Source organism: Suillus subalutaceus (assembly GCF_016647625.1).
Source record: "Suillus subalutaceus strain FC151 chromosome Unknown DFJ58scaffold_10, whole genome shotgun sequence".
Classification (NCBI taxonomy): domain Eukaryota; kingdom Fungi; phylum Basidiomycota; class Agaricomycetes; order Boletales; family Suillaceae; genus Suillus; species Suillus subalutaceus.
In genome coordinates, this window is record NW_024540259.1 from 361172 (window position 1) to 382986 (window position 21815).

General features: G+C 48.1%; 6 protein-coding genes across 6 annotated transcripts; 5 read left to right on the forward strand and 1 right to left on the reverse strand.

The window, feature by feature from the left end:
* Nucleotides 1–802: 802 nt before the first annotated feature.
* DFJ58DRAFT_713928 (uncharacterized protein) lies at nucleotides 803–5482 on the forward strand (the record flags this gene model as incomplete). Its single annotated transcript, XM_041383963.1, has 16 exons — nucleotides 803–1174; nucleotides 1231–1284; nucleotides 1306–1449; nucleotides 1504–1683; nucleotides 1745–1941; nucleotides 1992–1993; nucleotides 2015–2193; nucleotides 2251–2411; nucleotides 2468–2482; nucleotides 2528–2564; nucleotides 2629–2808; nucleotides 2866–3063; nucleotides 3448–3509; nucleotides 3601–3628; nucleotides 4777–4974; nucleotides 5069–5482. 16 exons carry the CDS (start codon nucleotides 803–805, stop codon nucleotides 5480–5482), a joined length of 2421 nt encoding a protein of 806 aa, XP_041248998.1.
* Nucleotides 5483–6284: 802 nt separating this feature from the next.
* On the forward strand, nucleotides 6285–8232 carry DFJ58DRAFT_837427 (uncharacterized protein; the record flags this gene model as incomplete). Its single annotated transcript, XM_041392372.1, has 7 exons — nucleotides 6285–6321; nucleotides 6378–6586; nucleotides 6644–7018; nucleotides 7072–7315; nucleotides 7375–7383; nucleotides 7422–7504; nucleotides 7561–8232. 7 exons carry the CDS (start codon nucleotides 6285–6287, stop codon nucleotides 8230–8232), a joined length of 1629 nt encoding a protein of 542 aa, XP_041248999.1.
* Nucleotides 8233–8556: 324 nt separating this feature from the next.
* DFJ58DRAFT_837428 (uncharacterized protein) lies at nucleotides 8557–11107 on the forward strand (the record flags this gene model as incomplete). Its single annotated transcript, XM_041392373.1, has 11 exons — nucleotides 8557–8580; nucleotides 8642–8815; nucleotides 8922–8973; nucleotides 9128–9339; nucleotides 9392–9543; nucleotides 9574–9602; nucleotides 9953–10076; nucleotides 10135–10198; nucleotides 10239–10473; nucleotides 10504–10744; nucleotides 10777–11107. 11 exons carry the CDS (start codon nucleotides 8557–8559, stop codon nucleotides 11105–11107), a joined length of 1638 nt encoding a protein of 545 aa, XP_041249000.1.
* An 890-nt stretch (nucleotides 11108–11997) lies between these two features.
* DFJ58DRAFT_764234 (regulator of volume decrease after cellular swelling-domain-containing protein) lies at nucleotides 11998–13029 on the forward strand. The gene is made up of 4 exons (XM_041388667.1): nucleotides 11998–12233; nucleotides 12292–12487; nucleotides 12566–12715; nucleotides 12774–13029. Exons 1-4 carry the CDS (start codon nucleotides 12025–12027, stop codon nucleotides 12882–12884), a joined length of 666 nt encoding a protein of 221 aa, XP_041249001.1. The 5' UTR covers nucleotides 11998–12024; the 3' UTR covers nucleotides 12885–13029.
* A 418-nt stretch (nucleotides 13030–13447) lies between these two features.
* DFJ58DRAFT_652794 (uncharacterized protein) lies at nucleotides 13448–14427 on the reverse strand (the record flags this gene model as incomplete). The annotated part of the gene is made up of 5 exons (XM_041381706.1): nucleotides 13448–13709; nucleotides 13762–13853; nucleotides 13902–14035; nucleotides 14090–14324; nucleotides 14374–14427. The coding sequence occupies 5 exons, from the start codon at nucleotides 14425–14427 to the stop codon at nucleotides 13448–13450; spliced, it is 777 nt and encodes a 258-aa protein (XP_041249002.1).
* Nucleotides 14428–19636: 5209 nt separating this feature from the next.
* Nucleotides 19637–20539, forward strand: DFJ58DRAFT_653051 (SH3-domain-containing protein; the record flags this gene model as incomplete). The annotated part of the gene is made up of 4 exons (XM_041381716.1): nucleotides 19637–19987; nucleotides 20041–20352; nucleotides 20409–20448; nucleotides 20499–20539. The coding sequence occupies 4 exons, from the start codon at nucleotides 19637–19639 to the stop codon at nucleotides 20537–20539; spliced, it is 744 nt and encodes a 247-aa protein (XP_041249003.1).
* Nucleotides 20540–21815: the final 1276 nt, after the last annotated feature.

Below are 21815 nucleotides of genomic sequence, written 5' to 3' on the forward strand. Positions count from 1 at the left end.
AACTGCATTGCATCCGTGATGGAAGACTTTTCCAAGGAAGCGTGACCTATTGAAAGCGTATTGAAAGCGAAGTGACCTATTCATAGCATATTGGAAGGAAAGTGACCTTCTTTTGGTAACTTGCCAGGGAAACAACTGTGTCTTGCAAGCGGCTTACACTATCAAGGTCAGATTTCAATCTCATACCACCTATCTTCCATCCATCGATGATTTCTTCCTGAACGATACCTTTGCTTATTTCATCTGTCTATACTGTTTCTATTTACCATCAATGGCTCCCCAAAGATCCACAGGAGGGCGCAAATACACCTGCTCTTCGGTATCATCTCTCAAGGTTGCTTGTCAGTATTGTAATGAACTGTACACATCCCGAGGCCTCAAATCACACGAACAAAGCTGCTTGCGACAGAAGGAAAAGAAGAAAGAGGATAGAGAGTTTTCACGGGCCGCAGCCAGGTCAATTTTGAAGGAAGGAAAACACAGTACATCTCAATGTCGTCTAAATTACCTTCAATCACTGATTATATTCAAAATCATCAACTTTGATTCATCAGAACATCGCAGCAATAAAGGGCGCACTCATGAGGCTGCCTGAGATACCACGCTAGTCATTCAAGAGGCTGGTTCAGCAGCTGATTCTCCATCCGCAGCGGATTCACATTACCATTATGATGACGCAGGTTTTGAAGGCCTCGATGATGTGCAAAGTGTCGGGAAAGACACACGGCTATGTATGTAATATTCTTTCTGTTTTGTTTTGACTCTATCTCAACATGATTCAGGTTCTGATTCTGATATCAGCATGGGTAATAACATTCCCGCTCCAATTTCGGTAGCCACAGCAACTACCTCAGATCGTCTCGACACATTCAAGACCGAATATCACCCTCACAGTGGTCGTGCTCCAATCGTCGAGAGCTTTTCCGTTTACGGGACCAATAAGCCGGAGACAACACAATCACCTGTCATTGATGACGAGCCATGGCAGCCTTTCAGCTGTCGTGCAGACTTCGAGTTTGCTGAACTTACCCACCGAGCTGCCTTGAGCAAAGACCAAATTAATGAACTACTCAAGTTCATCTGGAGAGTTGCGGATGGTCGCACGAACTTTACTTTCAAAACTCACAATGACGTGTCAGCTGCATGGACGAGGGCATCCAGCCAACTGACTCCTGTAAGAGCGATAGCATAATGTCACATTTGCATATATATATGACCATATTGTAACAGTTTGAAAGACATGTTGTACCTGTTGAGTATAAGAAGGAAAACATCGAGTATGAAGTATATTCACGACCACTATAGGACTGGGCATTGGACCTCTTGGATAACCCCTTGCTAGCACCGCAGTTCGTTTGGGATGCCCAGCGACTGTACAAACATGACGGAACTGATTTTGAACGCTTCTTCCACGAGCCATGGACAGGAGACCGCTGGTGGGACTTACAAGTGAGCTTTTCATTTTTCTTATGACGTTGTGACTAATTAAAGTGTACAATCAAGACATCTTTGCCCCATAATGGTGCGCCATTCGCATTTATACTGTATGCTGACAAAACGCACCTTTCGTCAGCTGGTGCTGTCAAGGCATACCCAGTAATCGCACGCTGCGGGAATCTGCCTGTTGAAATCAGGAATGTTGATGGTCCTGGAGGAGGACGCTTAGTGGGTTGGTTGCCAATAGTAAGTCTTTGCGATACTTGAAGACATCAATTCACACTTAATCATTTTGCCCTTGTGGCAGGTTCCTGCAGACTCAGACGAGGATGGCAAGCTGTCCTATACGAATTTAAGAAAGGTCGTATGGCACAAATCATTCACGATTCTCCTTGAAACCCTCAGTCTCATCTCCAAAACTGGCTTCGCGCACCAATGCTATGATGGAATTCTATGCTGGTTATTTCCACTAATACTGATTTTATCGGCCGATTATGAAGAGCAGTACGTGATTAGTAGTTTCACATTGTTTCTGTTACTCACTACGTTATCAGGTGTGTGATGGCCCTGATATGAGGGTTCAACTCTGCATGTCCTTGCCCTATTTGCCTTGTCCCGAAGGACAAGCTCACCGACCATTCTATGATATACCCTACCCGCGTCATTGATGATGCACAAGCTTGCGTCCGATTGTGGAACATGGACCGTACCGCTGGTGAGGCGGCACTAAAAAAGCAGAGTCTAAGGCCTGTCGATGTGAGTGATTCATTCAACTTTCTCACTCTCAAAACTAAATGGTCTCATAACCGTCAGAACTCTTTGTGGATTGTTGAACGGTCCAGCCTGCATGACGCACTCTCGCAAGATACCTTGCACGCTTACGACAGTGGTTTGTTTGGCGATCACATGTTCGAGGAAGTCAAGGCCCACCTGAAAACACTGGGATGTACTGCTGAGAAGACGACTGATGACCAGTGAGTCTCTTTACATCCTTATTTCATCCTCGTCTTGTATTTTGTTCATTCTATAGGTTCGCTGTGTTTCCGTGATGGCGAAACCTAAACCACTTCGACCACGTTACAAACATCAGTTTTTCCGATGGCAACAAGTTCCTGGATATATCTAAGGTACGTTTTCGAGCGCTATATCATATTGAAGCTATAACTGACATATTTCTTGTGGTTTTGATAGCAAATATTGTATACAACACAGAACGTGCTCACACGCAAAGATGACGAAGCTGGTTATGCACTTCTAAAGTGCATAGCCAGCTATCTCCATGCCTACATGTATATAACATTTGACGTTCACACAGAAAGCACTATTGCAGCTGGGGAGGCCGAGATTCTCGTTTTCCAGAAGTGCTTAGATGTAAGTCCTAGTATCTAGACCAACTTATGCACTACTTGACACTAATACTTCAAACAGCAATATATCGAAGTTCTTGGTGACGAAGCGACAAAAAACTGGAATTTTCCGAAGGCGCACTCAATGAGGCACATATTTTCTGACATTAGGGCAAAAGGAGCTGCGCGAAACTTTAGTACGCGGCCAAATGAGAAGCATCATGGGCCGATCAAGAGGGCCTATAAACTGCAAACAAATGGCAAAGATATCGCAAACCAGGTATGTTTGATCACACTTCACATTAACTGACTCGTTGACTACCCCTGCTATCTAGATACTCAGGCTTGACCACACAACCTTTGTCTCTGTAGTCCTCCGCAACCGCTGTCTTAATAACCGAGGGTCTTATATAAATACGTGTAAGAATGTAATGACACCACAATTACACTGGATAAGACTTCTTGCCAGTCCTCGATTAACACGGTCTACGACTTTTCTTCTTTCATGGTAGATAACGTGTGAGTTCTTGGGAGGCTCGCTAAACCAATCAGTCAGATTAACTTAGCCGGAGCTTTATTATCTCTGATTGAAACTATGGGATTGTCTAGGATATACCGTCTAGACACTTGAACTGGTTTCCTGAATATACGGTTAACTGTTGAGAAGCTGGTCTCAAATGTGACTACATGGACCAAAGCTCGTGTTGGTCAATATACAAATACCTGGTGAGAATGCTGGTCTCACAAATAACAACAATGACAAATAAAAAAAACAATGACAAATAACAACAATGACAAATAACAACAATGACCAAAGCTCGTGTTGGTCAGTATACAAATACCTGGTGAGAACACTGGTCTCACAAATAACAACGTTGACCAAAGCTCGTGTTGGTCAGTAAACACTACGTGGTGAGAACACTGGTCTCACAAAACTGGGTTTCTATCGCGAGAAACTTACGTAATCTCAAGGGAAACACTTTCCCTGCACTTGCCTGGACAGTTCTTACAAAGGAAATGGGCTTTGTAAGCAGCAATTTGTTCAGACTGAAGCTTCTTAGGTGAGAGTTCAATTTGCTCAAGAGGGAGGTTCTTGAATGCAACAAGTGGGAGATCTATTTTTTTTGGGGGAGAATGGGCTCTCCTTATATACATTTTGTGTGGGAATATTATGTAAGTAAAAAGGTGATGTAATGACTTCAGAATGTGAGAAGAATATTCCAAAAACTGGAGCAGAATGTTCTAGCAGGTGCAAAAGAACATTCCAGAATATTCATGGTGGGATAATGACATCATTCTGAGTCACTATGAGTCACTATGAGTCATTATGAGTCATTGGAATGTTCTAGCAAATTCCATGGAACATGACATCATTATGACATCACTATGATATCATATCTTTCAACCAAAATACCTGCAGGAGTGTAGGTGAAGTCCTATAACATCATTATGACATCATACCCTGTAGGTACAATTTTATGAAGCATCTGATCAGTCAGAGCATCCTAATAGAAAAGTAAAGTAAAGAAACACTAGAGAAAACAACTCAGAAATAATGGAACAAATAATAGTACACAATATGCGGGCTTTTTAGATAGGTTTTTGTTAGGCTTTGAACTTTTCTCTATGGGTTTCTCTAGCCAAAGTGAATAAGCCAAATGAAAGGCAATACCTTAACCTTCATTTTGCTTCTCATATCAACTAGGTCATTATGTGATTCCCATCTCACATATGACTTTTCTTCAAAACATGGTGGATTCATGAATCACTGAGGGAAAACTGAAACTATTGGACCAAGGTTTGATACCAAGGTATGGGTTGACTAGTCTGAGGACTAAGCTAACAGACTTTGTCTTTTAGGGGGATACCTAGTAGTCATGTCCATGCATGATTCCCAAATCATGCAGGACACCGCATCGATCATTTCGATGATGAACGACGCAAGGCCATACTTTCGGAGAGAGAGCTTGAGACAGAGGACCTGGATGATCAGTCTTTTGGCGGACATATTCACCTTGGCGCTCCTCAGTCCGCAATAACCTTTGCACAGCTTGAAAACGACAATGTGTCCAACCGTGCCTTTGGGCAGTTCCGCAAAAAGCTCTCGACCTTCCTTAATCACGCTCTACCTGCATACAATATACCATTACCTGATGGCAAAACGTGGCTGACGCTTTCAGCACAAGATACGGTCAGTAACTCCATATTTCACTCCCACGAGTCGCCGTTGTTCACAAACATGTCTCCAGGTTCAAGAACACTGATATCTCAAAGTCAATTACGAGTCTGTTGTGGACTGGAAGCTTACTACCAACCACCTGCGCTGCAACCCGAGCTTTCATGGCCGTGAACGACGTGACTGTGCCCTTGTTCGCACCCAGGACAAAGATGGGAATAATAAGAACATTTTTGTTCGCATTTTATTCATGTTCAAGCAATCAATTGGCAGTCAAACATTGGATCTCGCCCTAGTTCAACCTATGGATGCTCCGACAGGCCCACAACACGCTATAGATCAAGATTTGCGACTGAGACGTCTTTGTGCCCGACCACTCGCTTCGACGGAGTTTATTACGCTTCACTCGGTTATTCGTGGTGCATTACTTGTTCCAGACTTCGCTAGTACAAGGGGCGACTTTTTTCTCGTTGATTATGTGGACTCTGACATGTTCCTTTGTTCGCAGAGATATATGTTCTAATTAATGGTATGTTCAACATTTACATTTATGACTATTGCAATAACAAGCCAGGATATGAGCAGCACTCTCCTTTGTATCTCACCTGTATCACCCATTTCACCTTCACCTCTATCACACAGCACTCTCCCATCCCATCCGCATCATCCATTTCACCTTCACATCTACCAAGACCGTCCTCCATAGCTCATTACTGGACTTCCCATCTCATCTGCATCATCCATTTCACCTTCACCTCTATCTCACAGCGCTCTCCCATCTATCTGCATCATCCATTTCACCTTCACCTCTAACATACAGCGCTCCCCCGTCCCATCTGTATCATCCATTTCACCTTCACCTCTACCAAGAGCGCTCTACATAGCTCGTCTCGTCACTGGACTCTCCATCTTCTCTGTATCATCCATTTCACCTTCACCTCTACCAAGAGCACTCTACATAGCTCATCTTGTCACTGGACTCTCCATCTCCTCCGTATCATCCATTTCACCTTCACCTCTATCACATGGCACTCTGAGACTCCCATCCCATCTGTATCATCAATTTCACCTTCACCTCTATCCAACGGCTTTCTCATCTTACTATACCCTAGGACTCTATTATTGTGCCTTGGATTCTGTTTTTTGTTCACCTCCGCAACTCATATACTGACCAAACTCCAATTGTATTACCATCTTCGACGTAATAAGGATGCCCTGTCGACGTCGCATGCTTCATATTACATGGTGCGTCCCCATTAAGTAGTAGGTCCATTCTAATGCCACAGCTAATATCACTCATGTTCAGGTTTTGTACGTGTTGCAACATGCGGTACCCTCAAGGCCTAAATGTCTGTATCAGCGGTAAGCGAATTTTGACTGATATAATCACGATGTATCACTGACACTAATAATCCTAGTCTCCCAGCTCTATCCTGAGTTCAACTCGAAGTCGTCTGCCATCATGCCATCAGCACACCGTCGCGCAGCAACTATAGAGTTGAGCTCGGGCACTGATCCAGAGTTCTCGTCGGATTCTGATTCAGACGACTCGGACGCAGAGCTCATCCAGGTCCGCGCTGCGCTTGCTCCTGCACCTCCAGATGCGACATCTCAAGAGCTGCGCAAGGTAAGTCATTGTATTGCTAGAAAGTTCACATTTCTTACCACAGATTATTACTACTAGGCCCTCAAGATCTCACAGAGACTATTGCTCGACTTGCGTGGTAAATGCTGTGAGGCTATAAAGAAGAATGCACTCCTTGAGGCTGCAGTACCTAAAGGCCACAAGCGTCATAACCTTACTTCGAATGATCTTGCGATGGCGGCCAAGGAAGACACCATACGAGCTCTTGGGAGGAAATACTCGATAACCCACTGCCTTTGGATCAACATCGAACTTTTCCCGCTGTCAGCTCACACCTGTCCAGACATCGACCTCAATAGCAAGGAGCGTTGGCTTACAGGAGTCTCGATGGAGGATGGTGTGAGGGCCGAGCTCTTCAAGTTCATTCCTGAAGAAGAACGTGAATTGATGAGCTATCAAAACTTCGGATCTCAGGTATGCCTATCCATTCTTACATTCCAATCATTTAATGACAATCAATGTAATAGTTTGGTAGGGGCGTCAGCAACGCTCATTCCGAAATGGCATCTGACGTCAAATCATGCGCAAGTGCAATCTTTGGTCTCAACGCGAGCATCTTCATACGAGGCTACAAACGAAATGAAGACCCTAACTGTCGCCCTCTTCTACTGAGTCCCCATGGAGAGTACACAAAGTTCGCACCTGTGCTTTTTCCTAGACCTGATAATCCAGTACCCGCATCAGTTGTTGAAAACTGCAAAGCTTGTGCAGGTACATCTCTTTTTGCTCGATACTTCAATATGGGCTAACACACTCATATATGATTATAGGTCTTGAAAGTATCGCTCTTCGGCAAGTCGTCATTGGCAACCTACAGGCGCTGCGTCTTCTAGGACAAAAGCCAAGATCTGGAAATTGCGAGCTATAACGCCAGGTATGATTGCTGCTGCTGCTGTCGTGGTGAGTCCAAATCAGTTTTGTGTGGTTGTTAGAGTCGTGACTTATTCTCATACAAGGCAATCTTCCTACTCTCTGGTGATGCAGAACTCACTGAAATTGGTGACACTACGAAGATTCCGTACCGCGAATACCACAACTTCTACCATCAGCGTTTACTGACTGGAGGTGCCTGGGCGCACCAGGTCATCACATTCTTCAATGATGCCCTTTTCTCAGGAACTTCGTCTTATGTTCCCCCTTCTACTGCTCTCAATGATGATGGACTGGGTCACACATGGGAAGAAGACTTCAATCGCGCAATAGAAGATGAACTAGAAGAACCGGTTGTTGATGACAGCACACCACCAATCCCGTCACGACATGCTAATGACAATACTAATAGCGGTAATGTCCAAGTCAATGAGCTACTACCTGTGTCTCACCATACTTCAGCTCCCTCAATTCCAGCTCCCTCAATTTCGGCTCCCCCTCAAGCTGTTGCAGCTCCCCCTATTGCAGCTCCCCCTGTAGTAACAGCTCCTCCTGTCATCAATATGGCTCGAAGTTCAGAATCTATCACTACTGCAATGGATGAACTCAATCTTAGGCATCAGGATCTTGCTGAATCTGACCTTCCTGCTCCAACTAAAGCACGCGCAAAACCGAAGGCACGGCGCAAAGGCAAGACAACTGCGGAGGGTGAAGATGAAGCTGTTGTTGTAAGGCAGTCAGGCCGGAAGGGCAAATGAAGCATCCTCACCGCTCTATCACCAAAATTAGCTTACATTAGTACAGACTTTCTATCAAACTACATGCTTTTGTCGACTGTGTATGGACTTCAAATGTGATTTCAACGACGTGTCTGATGACAGAAGGAACTTCCATTAATGGATATATTAATACAAGGCCAAACAAATGTTGAAGTTTGTCTTCGCTTAGGCTTGCAACACTTCGCTTCAACCACAATCATCTCTCGTTTGTCTTAGAATTCCATCTCCAGAATCTCTCTAGCTTCTCTCCAATTTAATAAAACTCCTCAGTGGTAGCGACACCCTAGCCACCCAACAATCAGCATGACATCTGAACCTGACATTGAGGTGCGTTTGAATTGTTGAACTCTTCAGCCAAGCTTAGTACTGACATTATGCATATTGATAGCTTGCCTCATTGGCCCATCGACAAAGCAATGAATCACTATTCACCATCAGATGTCTCTCATCTACATCCTCCGCCACTGCCACTCCCATTTCCTCAAACAAACGGCACCAGGCTGACTGGGGAGTCCTATCAATAGCCGGTACCGATTCCGTTTATGTACTTGACGCTGAAACGGTGCATATCACTCTCGCCGTGAATGCCCTGTGTCTCATGTCGGTCTATTAGAGGTGAGCTTGTCTATCTATTCACATTTATTGTACTTGACGTGATTCTTCTGCAGGATTTAGAGCCGCTTTTGAAGGTTTTGACCTGGTGCAATGCCCCAGTAGAAGGTACGAAACATCAGAAAATCGGTATTTAGTAATTTGTACAACTTGTAATTCAAATCGCTACCTTAAAAGAATCAGACCGTCCTTACAAGTCCTCGAAATGCTTGGAATGATATCATGTGACTTGCAATGACCTTCCAATGAGGGGTGTTTTCAGTTGTTTTCAAAATCGTGACCTTGCGTTGGAATGGTCTTGGGACCGTCTTGGAAGAATGTCTGTATCGCTTGCAAGCAGCTTCCATAATTTTCGGGATCCCTTGCAACCGGACCGCAATGCCACTGACAAATTGGGACCTTGCACGCTATTTTAAGATATGCCAACCAAAATTAGGAATTTCCGACAAGCACTTTATCATACGTAAAGAGCAGGTGATTGATGAAGTTTACATAAAGTTGAATATTCAAATCTTCGTTTGATCAGCGACCACCGTGGCCCGCGTCCATCTTAGTCCCGTCACAGATGGGGCAGATTGTGAAAGTCATAGTTACCGCCAGTCTGGGGCAGGGGCCCATCTGTGTCTCCGGGCGCGCAACCGCGGTTCATGAAGCGGGGTTTGAACTTCTCAAGTTCATGTACGCGTCTCCAATGAAATATACCTTCAGGCTAAACTTGAACAATCCCCGACTCCTACGTTAGTGGGAAGAGGGCTGATCCAAACGTCCAGCCACCTATACGCCGATGTGTGGTAACCCTTTGGAAAACTGACAATCTCCGACTCCCCAATCGAGCTCCTTTTCTCCCACTATGAATTTACCTGACTTGCATCTGGTTATTCGAGCGCCTGATTTTCTCACTTGTGCCATGTATTTCTTTTGCTTCTCACATATGTCGCGCGCGCATGTGGCACTTACCTCAAGTCATTTGTATTCGACATCCACAACATTTGATATACCTGCAGGAGTCTGGTAAAGGACTGGTATATCCATATACGTGCACGACGGAATTGATTTAGATTGATCATCAGTTGACAGTTCCTTTTAGTGATCGCGATCAAGTCTTACATCGTGCCCATTCTTGAACCCTACCTACGTCTCCCAGCTGCTGGCTCCAACGCTCGTGATCAGCTAGCTAATGGTTCTGATCACGATTCACATACTTTTAAAAAGTACCCCATAAGCTGCATAGAGGGCACGCTTCCTCTCAATACGCTCGGGATCTTGCAGCTTGCTACTGGAGCAAACCACACTCGCATTGTTGGAGTTTGGTGACGACCGAAGGGAGCTTTGGGTGTGTGGAGACGGATGCAAAGGGCAGCTAGTCCTGACAGTTGACAGAATTCACGTCGATCAATTATGCTTCCCAAGGATATACCCGTTGTCTTATCACTGCCGCTGGGGAGACATCATATCTCGGTTTCGAAATTGCCTTCCCGACCAGACGTGGTCGTCTGACGAGTTCGAATGACTCTGGGGCACTCGACGTGGGCACAAAACAAACTACGGCAACTCCAGCAATCATTTCATTTGATCACCCCACTATCGAGGGACGCTCTATCAATCTTAGTGAGCTTGTTGTCAAGTCTCTTGTTGCAGGACCTTGTCATGTCGTACTTCATGTGCGAGCCGTTCTTAATAATGAGCATACGCTCATTGGCTGGAGTTTTGCCAGACATGGCCAACTAGGAGACACGAAGATCGTGAACTGTGACCGCCCTCATATCGCCCTCCAACACACCGTCGTCTGCCACCAATCAGGGCGGACAACAGCCTTTGGATCTAACAACTTGAAGAAGGACAACTTCATAGGATGGATTCTTGAGGGCATATTCGATAGGTTGGGTGCACATACAGGACATTCCTTCTCAGAGACAACGATGAAAATACCCTTCTATCGACGGGAAGTAATGCCCATGGTCAACTAGGTCGGCAGTCGCAAGTCGGGGAGAACGGGGTCATTGTCGATCCTGTCGAATTTACCTTATCCCACGATGGCAAATTGCCTTCACTGAGATCCTTTGCTTGTGGTAGCGAACGTGTGATGGCAGCGATCTCTCCCTCTGACTCGTCGGACATAGAAATTCGGGAGTGGGGGTGGAACGAGCACGATAACATGAGGCTGGACCATACAGATGGTGCGCCAAAGCCCATCAAGATCTGGCCAGGAGGAGGACACGCGTTGAACGGAAGAATTGCTTGAGTATGGGCTAGAATGATGGGACCAGTTGGATATTGTTACAAACATAACAAGCGGTCTGATCGCCTGAAGCATTCATTTCTTATCTTCCGAGTCTGTAGTAGTAAAGAGTGAACGACATGGAAAAAACGTCCAAATGTCATGACGATTCCGCACTTTCTCGAGAGCCGTGTACAATTAACTATGTACAGAAGCATCTGTTCGAAGGTCAAGTACTGCGCATCGGAGAGAGGGACTGGAGTGGGGGTGATGACGCAGGCAAAGCACTACTAGGAAGGAGGGTGAAAGTGACAGGAGTAGGTGCATCAGGCTCGTTTACACTGCTGCCCTGCTCGGCGTCGAGAATGATTTAGGCGGAGGTGGCAAGGAGGTAGCACGTTGAGACTCAAGTACCAGAGATCCAGGTGTTCTGGTGCTATGTATCGATCGACCATTACAAGTGGTTGCTCGAGACATCGCAGCAGGCGCCTGGACGGAAAGGAACCACTGTTGGCTCAGGCTCCCGTCTGCTCTTCCCCCTCTTGCTCACCCTGACCAGCACTGGATTTTTGCTGGTCAATGACACCCATCAATCGCCCTTTTGCTAAAGAACATTTCGATGTGTCAAGAGCGAGCTGGTATTGTACGATCAAGTAAAAGATACAACTTACGATTTCATGCACTCCTGTTGGCTTTCCATACGCTTTGAGGGCCGCCGATATAATGACACCTGAGCTCGCAGTCTGACCAATAGTGTTAGCTGTCATGGTTCAACGTTCAATGGTCCAGCGACCAAAAGGGACCTCAGAGAGGGTGCATGAAGAAGGAGCGTGGTCTAGGGTTGCGGCAGGACCTATAAATAAGATCATAAGCGGCAATCCCCGAGTTTTCACAAGCCTATCAAGATTCAAGCTGGTGAATCGGATCTACTGGCACACACGATGGTCTCCACGACGTTGATCTCAACTGTCCCACAATATGTCTCCTCTGAGGAGCACAGAAATATCGTAGGATCGACTCCTCAATCGTTCAATGACATCCCTCCCGTGCTGCGCCACAAGGAGGACAATGTACGCGTTGTGCTTGATCCTCCCCTCCATACATTCACCGAACAAGATTGCGCAAATGGAACATTATTCGTGATCGAGAGGTAGTTATATTGATCAATAGCCAATCATCGTTTCATTCTGATATTCTGCCCCTCACAGCGCCCTTGTTTTCATGTCATCGACCGGGGTTGGATTTCAGGTCCCGTACCCTGCCATCACCCTTCACGCAATTGCGCGTCCAGAATCTGGACCATCGATATATTGTCAACTAGACGAGCTCGCTGGAGAACCTGGAGCAACTGAGTCACCTGAAAATGATGAAGCCCTCCGACATGCGAGAGCTGAGCATCATCCCGTCAAACCCTGCTTCTCGTAAGTTTTCTGAGATTGACATGCGTCACACATGCTGATAGTAGTTATCTGATCAGTGGAGCCGATATTTGAGGCAATGTCCCTCTGTGCTTCCCTCCACCCAGATCCAAATGTTTCAGATGATGACGACTTGGACGAAACATTTATGGACGAGAGCGCCTTTGAGACGTTTACGGGCGAAGAAGGCGAAGAGCTTAGTGAGGTTGGCCGGGTGCGCAGTGATTTCGTCAACAACAGTCGTTATGCACCGTACTAGACACCTCACGCAGGCGGCTCTCGAGCATTTGGAGTCGATCATCGATGATCCATATCATCCAGGCAAGAATGGCGTCAACGGCGCTGGCGAAGATGTTGAAAGCGAAGGCGATGGAGGACATTGATCTGGACGTTGATTCTGGATCTTAAACACACAGCAAGAACAAAAGTATATATTTCACCAACGAAGGATCGACGCATAATCGAGACATCCAGTACATGACTATTTGAATCAACAAATCATATCAGTCTTTATTTACGACTTGAAACCCTTGGGCCGAACATCAGCAGACAATGTTGTTTTTTGGTGCGACAATTGGTAATGGTCCCCAGTCAAATACAGCAGCGGGGGCTTTTGGTGCGGGCGTTGGAGAAGCTTCAAGACTCTCCGACTTCAGCATGGCCGCCGATTTAGCTGAAGACCCATGTCTTGGTGTTCGCTGTGGGCGACGCGAAGAGGAAGCTATGTAAGACGTAGAATCGTCATAATTGATGGACGTTTCTGGCGACCATCCGCCTTTCGTAAATGTAGGGGTGTTGAACGCAGGCAAGGCGCTGCTAGGAAGGGAAATGAAACCAAGAGGAGTAGGTGTATTGGGCTCTTGCTTCACTGCTGCTCTGCTTGGCGTCAGGAATGACGTAGGCGCGGGTTTGGATGCTGCCTTGTTGTTAAGCAAGGGCTCCTTCCTTACCGCCAGCAGAGCCCGTTTAACTTCTGCGCAGAGCGTTCGGCATTCAATGCAGCAGCCGTGGTAACCGCTACATGGGGAATCACGGCCGATGGCTTCTTAACACTTGATTCTAAGCGTTTGTCTCGTGAACCAAGGCCATTAGAGGATATGTCCAACTTGCTCATTCGCTGCTGGAGCTTGGCAACATCCCCGCCTTGTTGCGTGATTGAGATATCAATGTTGCGGAAGGTGCGGTTCACGGTATCCAAAGACGGTGCCCTGTAACCAAAATATGAGACGTTGACGGGGGTTGTAGGATGGGACAACGAACTTTAAGCTTGGTTTGCCTGCCTTTAGCTCAGCAAGCTTCTTTTTAGAGGATTGCAGATGGTCCTCGAGCTTTTGCACACGGTCCCTCATTGTCTGTCCACGAAATCAGCATATTATCCTGTCAATCAGAGAGAACTGTACCCTTATATCCCTCCGTAGTTGCGACTGAGTTTCCAGATATTCCGGTCCAAGGGTTCTGATCTTGAGCATCTTCGCAAATTCACTGTCCGTCTGAGCTCGAGTAAATCGAATAATTTCCTCCTTTCTCGTTCCCGCTGTATACCATGCATTAGACACTGATGATCGCAATCTCAGCACGAACGACTGACCTTTCAGCATACTACTCTCAAGCTCCTTGAGCGATTGTTTAAGAAGCTTCCGTTGCTCCTTTATCTCTTTGATGTCGCCCTGGACTTCAGTCATCACGCGACCATACTCCTTGATGTCTCCAGGCGCCCATTTCGTTGCATCTGCAAGGTCTGCTTTTACATGAGATTGTCCTAGTGTTTTCTTTGACCCGAGTTCGGCTGTTTGCTGTGTTGCACGCGCTGCCATAGTTTTTAGCTGACCAAAGGGTAAGCCTTCCGTTTGAATCTGTGTATCAGAGACTTACGTTGTCGAGTTCCCAAGTTAGACGTGAGACCATAAACGAGCACTCAGACTGCATGCCTTGTTCGATAGGCGGAGCTGGTGGAGATATAGAAGGAGGGGGAATTGCAGGTAGCACCGGGCCTGGAGACAGAGAGATGGGAACAGCGGGTACAGCCCCAGGTGGCTTGAAACTACTGAAAACGCCAGGAGGCGGAGGAGTAAGAGCAGGAGGCGCTTCCGGTGTCTTGACTGGCGTGCCGAAGATACTGGGAGACGCAGGACTGGGACTCTCGCTCGGCTTTGAAAAACCAAAGAAACCCACTGGAGGGGGTGTAAAGACTGGTGGGGTTGGAGTCCGAGATTGAGTTGGAGCTACAGCGCCGAAGATGCTAGGTGGTGCAATAGCTGGGGCACCGATAGTGGACGGTGCAGTAGCGGGAGCGCCGAAGATGCTAGGCGGTGCAGGTAGTGTGGTAGTCAACACGGGCTTTGGTGGTAGTGTAAACGCTGGTGGTATAGGCAGCGCCGTGATGGCTGGCGCGCTCGCACTCTTGCCGAACAGAACTGGGGGTGTTTTGGGCCGAGAAGAATCAGATTCTGCGTCTTGCTTCACTGGGGGTACCCATGAGCCGAATTGCGGCCTCGGTGAGGCAGGATGCGGTACCATAGTCGGAGGTGCTGATTTCGCTTGGGGTGAGAAAATGGGAGCTTCCACGTCTCCAGTGAGGGGGGCATTTGCAAGAGGTGAGCTTTTGACCGGTCGAGTACCCGTCGTCCTGGGAGTTATAGCGAATGGGGAGGAGGCAGGAGGCTTTGGAAGAGGCGAAACCACGGGAGGTATAGTGTGTTGAGCCTCAGGTACGGGAGATCCAGGTGGTGTTGTACTCTGGTCCCTAACTGGAGATATCTTTCGAGGCGGAGGGGAAGGCGAAGTTGACAATGTAATAGTCGGTAACTCCGCTTTTGGGGTAGTCGATCGAGACCTGGCAGCAGGCGATGGGATGGAAGAAGGAACCACTGTTGGCTCAGGCTCCTCTTCTTGCGTCTGCACTTCCGGCTCCTCCTGGTGTATATCGCCTTCTTTTTTCTCTTCCTTATGCTCTTCCGGCTGTTTTTCCTGGTCTTCCCACTCTTCCTCAAGCTCCTCCTGTTCTTCTTCCCGTTCTTCCTCCCGTTCCTCTTCCGGCTCGTCGTGCTCGTCATGTTCGTCTGGCACTTCAGATTCTTCAGACTCTTCCGACTCTTCCGATTCTTCATCAGAAATAAATGACTTCGTGTCGTCCTCGAGCTCCCCATCCTCATCAGATTCTTCAACAGTCGAGTCCGCATCATCCTCAGCAGCATCTTCAGCAGAAACATCAACGAAGGATGAGGCTGTCGAAGAAGAGATAGATTCCAAGGAAGGTTCGTGAGGCAATGCCTTGTCAATGCCTTTCGCCTCCTGCGCTTTCTCCTCGACCACGGGAAGCGGCGGAGTAGTTGTCCTAATTGGCGTTTCCTCTTCCTTGACAGCTTCCACCTTTGCAACCGGCGTAGTAGGCGTGAGCGGCTCTTCTACCTTGACATTCGTAACCTCTTTAGCAGGCGTCTCAGGCTCGGCATTGCGTACGGAAAATACATTGACAGATTCCGTCTTCGGGCGTTCCTTGGCCTCGTCACCAGTGCTCTTCAGCAGCTCGCCAAATGACTTTGGTGCACCCGTAAATGCGCTGAAACCTCCACCTCCGCCTGATGCAAAAGCACTAAAACCGCCCGTTGAAGGTGTCGAGAAAGCTGATTGAAGTGGGCTGGATGGGCTCTTGAACGCTCCTCCTGGCATGGATGACGCACCAAATGTAGGAGCCGGGGGACTGGGCGTCATGGTCCCAAAGGGACTTTTCGTTACAGCGCCAGGCATCGACGACTGGCCGAAGGCAGGAGCCCCGGTAGTAGGTTTTGGCGGTGTCGAAGGGGTACTTGCCGCCAGAGCAAACGCAGAGACAGGTGGCTGTGCTGGCGCCGGCTTGTAAAACGGAGAGTCTTTCGGTAGTTCTCCCAGTCCGAATCCAGAGGAGGGTTTCATCGAGAATGAAGATGGAGATGACTTCAAATGACTGAAGGCACCTATAGTTGGAGCTGGCGCAGAGCTCTTGAATCCAGACTCGATCTCTTCACCTCTCTGCGTGACAGGGGAAGGAGACCGGCTTTCGTCGCGCGGCACAGATGTTTCACGTGGAACGTTAATTCCCTGGGTAGGCGTTGGTGCATCGGGTTTTGCAGCATTGGTTGCACTACCCCATACAGGCTTCTGAGCACCTGTATTGGAAGTGATAGCTCCGAAAGCATTTGGGGCACCTGTTGCAAATGCGGCAAAGCCTCCGGAAGTAGGTGCTGGCGTTTGTGCAGCATTTGTGGCTGATCCGAAGGCCGGTTTGCCGAAAGTCGACGGTCCAAAGCTGGATTGTCCGAACCCAGACTGTCCAAATGTACTCTTCCCAAAGCTAGAGTCAGATGTGACTCCAAATCCGGTCTTCCCGAATGCAGAAGTAGGTGTAGTAGCAGATCCAAACGCCGAGGTAGTTGCTGGGGCACTGCCTCCGAATGCCGATGTAGTTGGTGCACCACCGAACGCACTAAATGGACTCTTTTGCTGGCCTCCATTACCGAGAGCTCCGAAGCCGGTTGCAGGCTTGATAAGTCCGCCTCCGGCTGAATCACTTGTAGGAGAAGATTGAGATGTAGCTGCGCTCCCAAAAATGGAGGGCCTTGAATCAGCACTCTGAGGAGCAGGGTTACCGCCACCGAGTGAGAGCCCACCAAAGCCGGGTGTATCATCTGCAGCCATACTATCTTCTGCAGGTGCTGATGTTGGTGCACTCTGCGAAGGCGCAATAGGTTGTGCTCCTCCAAACCCGAACTCTGTCTGTCCGAACTTCGAGGGTCCAATAGTGCTAAATGCCCCAAACCCTCCTGAAGTAGGCGTGGTGTCGAAAGCAGACTTCCCAGCTTGAGCAAATAGCGAGGCTGATGGAGCAGCGGACCCAAATGTAGGTGCGGGTTGTCCGAATGATGACTGGCCAAATGATGACTGACCGAAAGAGGGCTGAGTAAATGCTGAAGTTGGTGACGACTGTCCAAACGCAGATGTAGTTTGCTGGCCGAAAGCATTGGTTGTTGATGTCTGACCAAAGGGAGATCCCAGTTGCTGTCCAAACGATGATTGTCCAAATGAAGGCTGTTTCCCGAACGCAGACGACTGGCCAAAATCAGAGGCTGTCTGGGCGAAAGTTGACGCGCTGGCAGAGGGTGGAGTGGGTTCAATAGGAGACGCGTGCATGTCGTTGGACGGCTCCCGCATTATCGCGGTTGGCACAGCTGACAGTGTCTGAGCACTCTCCATCATCGCTCCAGAGGACTGGGTTACCATGCCCGGGTAAGGTGTTCCCTTGCTGTTGAGGACATGCCAACCTGCTAATGTCCCGTCTGATGCGTACGCATACATGATAGGTGAAGGTGGTAACTGGACACCCTCCCCAGACGCGCTTGTGTGGTGGAACGGCTCAGTGCTAGTTAGATCAAGCTCGAGACCGACGAGGACGGTGTCGTTCATGTCCTTGTCTAACGGGAGGCTTGGCGTCGACGTTTCCTCAAGCGACAGATTCGACCAATTCTCTTCTACACATCCAACCACCCCAATGTCTGACGAAGTACTGTCTCCCATAAATAACAATATTTTTGCGGGGTCCCACCCACGCAAACATACGATGAATGCACCAGGTGGCCGCAACCCAGGCGAAGGATAATATGGAGAGGAGAATTTCAAGTCTTGCGCGGAATTAGTTTTGCCATCAAGAGAGACGTGGAAGTGAGTTTGTTCGACTTCTGGGTTGAGAGGCAGCTGTGCGTAGATCGCATGGAAAGACGAGGCAGATAGCCAAGTCGTTGATATGACGCAGGCATTAGATGCTGAAGGTGGGCTTGGAATGCTGGACTTTGGGACGGAGGTAGAAGTGGGTGCATATGTGACGATGGAACCACTTCTCATACCCAGCGCAAGCTGCTTGCCCTTGGGAGACCAGGATACTGTATAATGGTCAAAATATCAACATGACATCGAAAGAAGACACGTACTTGATGCGGGAATGGTATTTGGTAAATTCCCTGCTACCCAACCTCCCACGGTTGTAAGCTTTTGGACGTCGAGAAGCTCTACTGCTAATCCGTTTGAGCCAGCTTGGGAGTCCCGTAAGATAGCCACAAGTTCTGGAAGATCTCCCGTGTTCGGACATATTGAAACGACGAAAGCTGAAGGCACAGCAGGAAGTGAGTAAATAGGATTGACGGGACTGTCTCCAGGGGAGAATAGGTGTTCTGTGGCGTAAACCATAATCGACCCCTCAGCAAGCCCAACGACGAGTCTGGAGTCATTGGATGCAAATACAACAATATTTGGAGTGGCAGCACCCAAGGAAACTTTCCTTTGAGGTTGACACGGTCGGTCATCCGTATCGTTGGCGGTAGAAAATGCTGAGCGAAGATCGCTGAGTGGCGACAGCACAAGGACTATAAATACGCAAATCAGCAATGATTGCGAGGCGTGTGGTATTGATACATACTTGTCCCAGAATTGGAATCTCGGCCCACTGCTGCAAACCATCCTCGAGAGTTTGCGACCGCGAATAAGGAGGCCCTGCCTGGGATGGGCGAAAGGTTTATGGGTTCTTGGGAAAGGCGAACACGAGCGCGCTTATTCAGTTGTCGAAGAACGAGAAACTAAATGATGAACAGTTAAAGAATGCAATGTAACAACTGAAAGATGAGCGCACATCGGCATCCTTCTCCCCCGGCTCAGATGACGTTGTTTGAACGGGAGGAGGGACTGTAGGCTGAATTTGTGAGATATTTGACATGGAAAGCTAATCAGAAATCCTTTTGCTCGCTCGGATACGTTCACAAAATTCTACTTGGCCTGGATAAATGGGAATACAGGAAAGAGGAGTGCTTCAATGGGCGATTTAAGAAAGACTGACTGAGTCACGTGCCCTTCTAATGACTTTGTTGTCACGGACCCGGTAGTAGTCGTCGCTTCAAACGACCAAGTAGCTGAGGTTGTGAGCCAGGTTATCATGTAATCATCTACCAGAAGTCTAAGTAGACATCTTTGCAGTTGAATTGTTCGCTGGCGTCCTGAACCGTGCGCGTACTACGTGCCTGCATCACATGCACGCCCAATGTCAAATACACAGCCAGTCACACACTCACCCCTTCCATCAGAACTACCACTATCTCTCTTTCAACGAAACATAATGGCAGTCCCACACGATGCTCAGTCCGCCGTACTGCTCGCCCATGTCGCGATGCAATTGCAGCTCAATATCTCCTTCCTGGAGTCTCAGAACTACATGTCTGCTGAAGACGCCGACAGCATGCGTGAAATAATATCACGCCTGCCCGGCGGCGCAGGCCAGTCGGTTGTGACCACCAACTTTAATGTTATCGATCCAGCAGTTATGACTAGAGCTATCCCGCCTCCGACAGACATGCCTAGAGGGAGAGCAATCCCGTCTCCACCTATGCAAACACCCCCGATATCGCCTATTTCCTCCAAGCAACCTAGACTCGCGAAAGCTATCTGGGCATACAACGAGAACGGGGCAGTAAGTTTTCCGCCACCCAGTATCCAGTGTGCAGTATTTACTTTTGCCACCAGGAACCAAATGATCTCTCGTTCGCTGCTGGCGAACTCATCGAAGTCGTCTCGGAGAAGAACGAAGATTGGTGGCTTGGTCGCGCACGTGGTCGGGAGGCTCTATTCCCGTCTAATCATGTCGAGAGCGTGGATGCTTCTACCATTCCCCAAGCAGTTGCGACGACAACAAAGAAACCGTACAGGGCATTTGGCGCCGCTCTGCATGGGACTGATAAGCCCCCCGCCGCGGGTGTAGGCGTCAACTCTGTTGGTCTGCAGGAAGCATCTGGTCAGGCAGAAAAGAAGAGTAAATACGGAAAGTACGGTAACACGGTATGTTCTTTCGCCTTAAACCAGGGTCATTGGTTGATACAGGTTTGGTTACTCAGATGGCCCATTCAGCCGCAGGAGGCGCTGGGTTTGGTGCTGGTAAGGAGTCTATCATGGAGGAATGCAAGTCGATTAACATGTCCTTACAGGTGCTGCCATCGGTGGTGGTTTGATCAGAGCAATTTTCTAATATGGTCGTGGCACATGGTTCAGAACTTTGTATATCACATGGACCTGGTATTGACAGACAGTGTGTTTATTTATAACTATCCGCTCTGTGTCTTCAAGTGCATTGGCGATCAAGTTAATATACGGATTGCCCAGTTGCGCTGTGTCGCGTCCTTGATGAGGTTAAGTACTCTAGTCCAAGGGCCGATGAAGGCCGACGTCACAGCAGACGTGCTCATGCTATGCGAAGGAGTCACTCGCATACCTAGGCTTCAGGGCCTTGGACTTTATGGCGGTTCATTTTCTGGTTCTTGCCCTCGCACCGTCCTCCTTGCCCTTTCCGGTACCCGAGCCGTACCCAAATTTCTTTGGAGACTCAACCGTTCATCTAGGTCAATTTTTCGTCGCTCAATGTGCACACCTGGCTATGTCCAGCGTCAACCAGGGGCTCACTTCACGGTGACCGAACATTCGTATCTCCGCTGACTTCGACGAAACATTCTATTCCACGCCATATTTCGCATCTGGTGAACTTACCTGCGTTGACCTCTCAAGCGCATCTATCGTACCAAAGATGAGGTCGGCGGCTTGGTTGATCATATATTCCTGGTCTTGGGTTAGACACCATCGCTAAAGTTTAATGAGTAAGGCTGTGATCATGGACGTACTACCGCCTGTTTCGGCTAGCCCCGATGTGTTTTGGGCAACGCCAGTGCGGGATTGGCGCCCCTCTGCACAGCAGGTTGTTTGCACCCCAAATCATAACCAGAAACAAAGATAACTGAGGGCCCGAGGCAGGCCAGTGATTGGGTTGACGCCTTCCCCAAAGGGCATTCCTTCATGTTCAGATGCAACGCTCTGCGGATGCCAAAATGATGGGAACGTAAAACAGCAGTGTCGGATGGCACGCAGAAAAATGGAAGTAAGCAGCTTACCTGCCATCACCGGTGGGAGCGGCTGATGTTTTCATTGCATTATAGGTTTTGCAATACGTGTGTATGTTAGGAGGACAGCCTTGTATGGTCCGTTTGCCTACTAGAGATGGTCTGATGGTTCCGATCTTACGGATGTGCTGTTGCCTGCCGTCGATTATTACGTTGTATGTCTGTCTCATCTACTGGACTATCTGAAGGGTTGAATGTAAGTATGGTTGCTCATCATGTCTTGTACTTACATCAGGTTACGTGACTGCAACCGTACTCCAAAGTGAAGGCTTCGGCTCAGGTCCCGGCTTCTTCGAACGCAACACAATGGATAGCAAGTAGACCAAGCTAACTTCACAAACCTGTTCGAACACC

Excerpts from the sequence above, each read along its gene's own strand:
- DFJ58DRAFT_764234 (XM_041388667.1), top strand. The coding sequence starts at position 12,025 with ATGGTCTCCACGACGTTGATCTCAACTGTCCCACAATATGTCTCCTCT. Across the intron at positions 12,234-12,291 it reads ACATTATTCGTGATCGAGAG|CGCCCTTGTTTTCATGTCAT; the intron begins GTAGTTATATTG and ends TGCCCCTCACAG. Across the intron at positions 12,716-12,773 it reads AGCTTAGTGAGGTTGGCCGG|GCGGCTCTCGAGCATTTGGA; the intron begins GTGCGCAGTGAT and ends CACCTCACGCAG.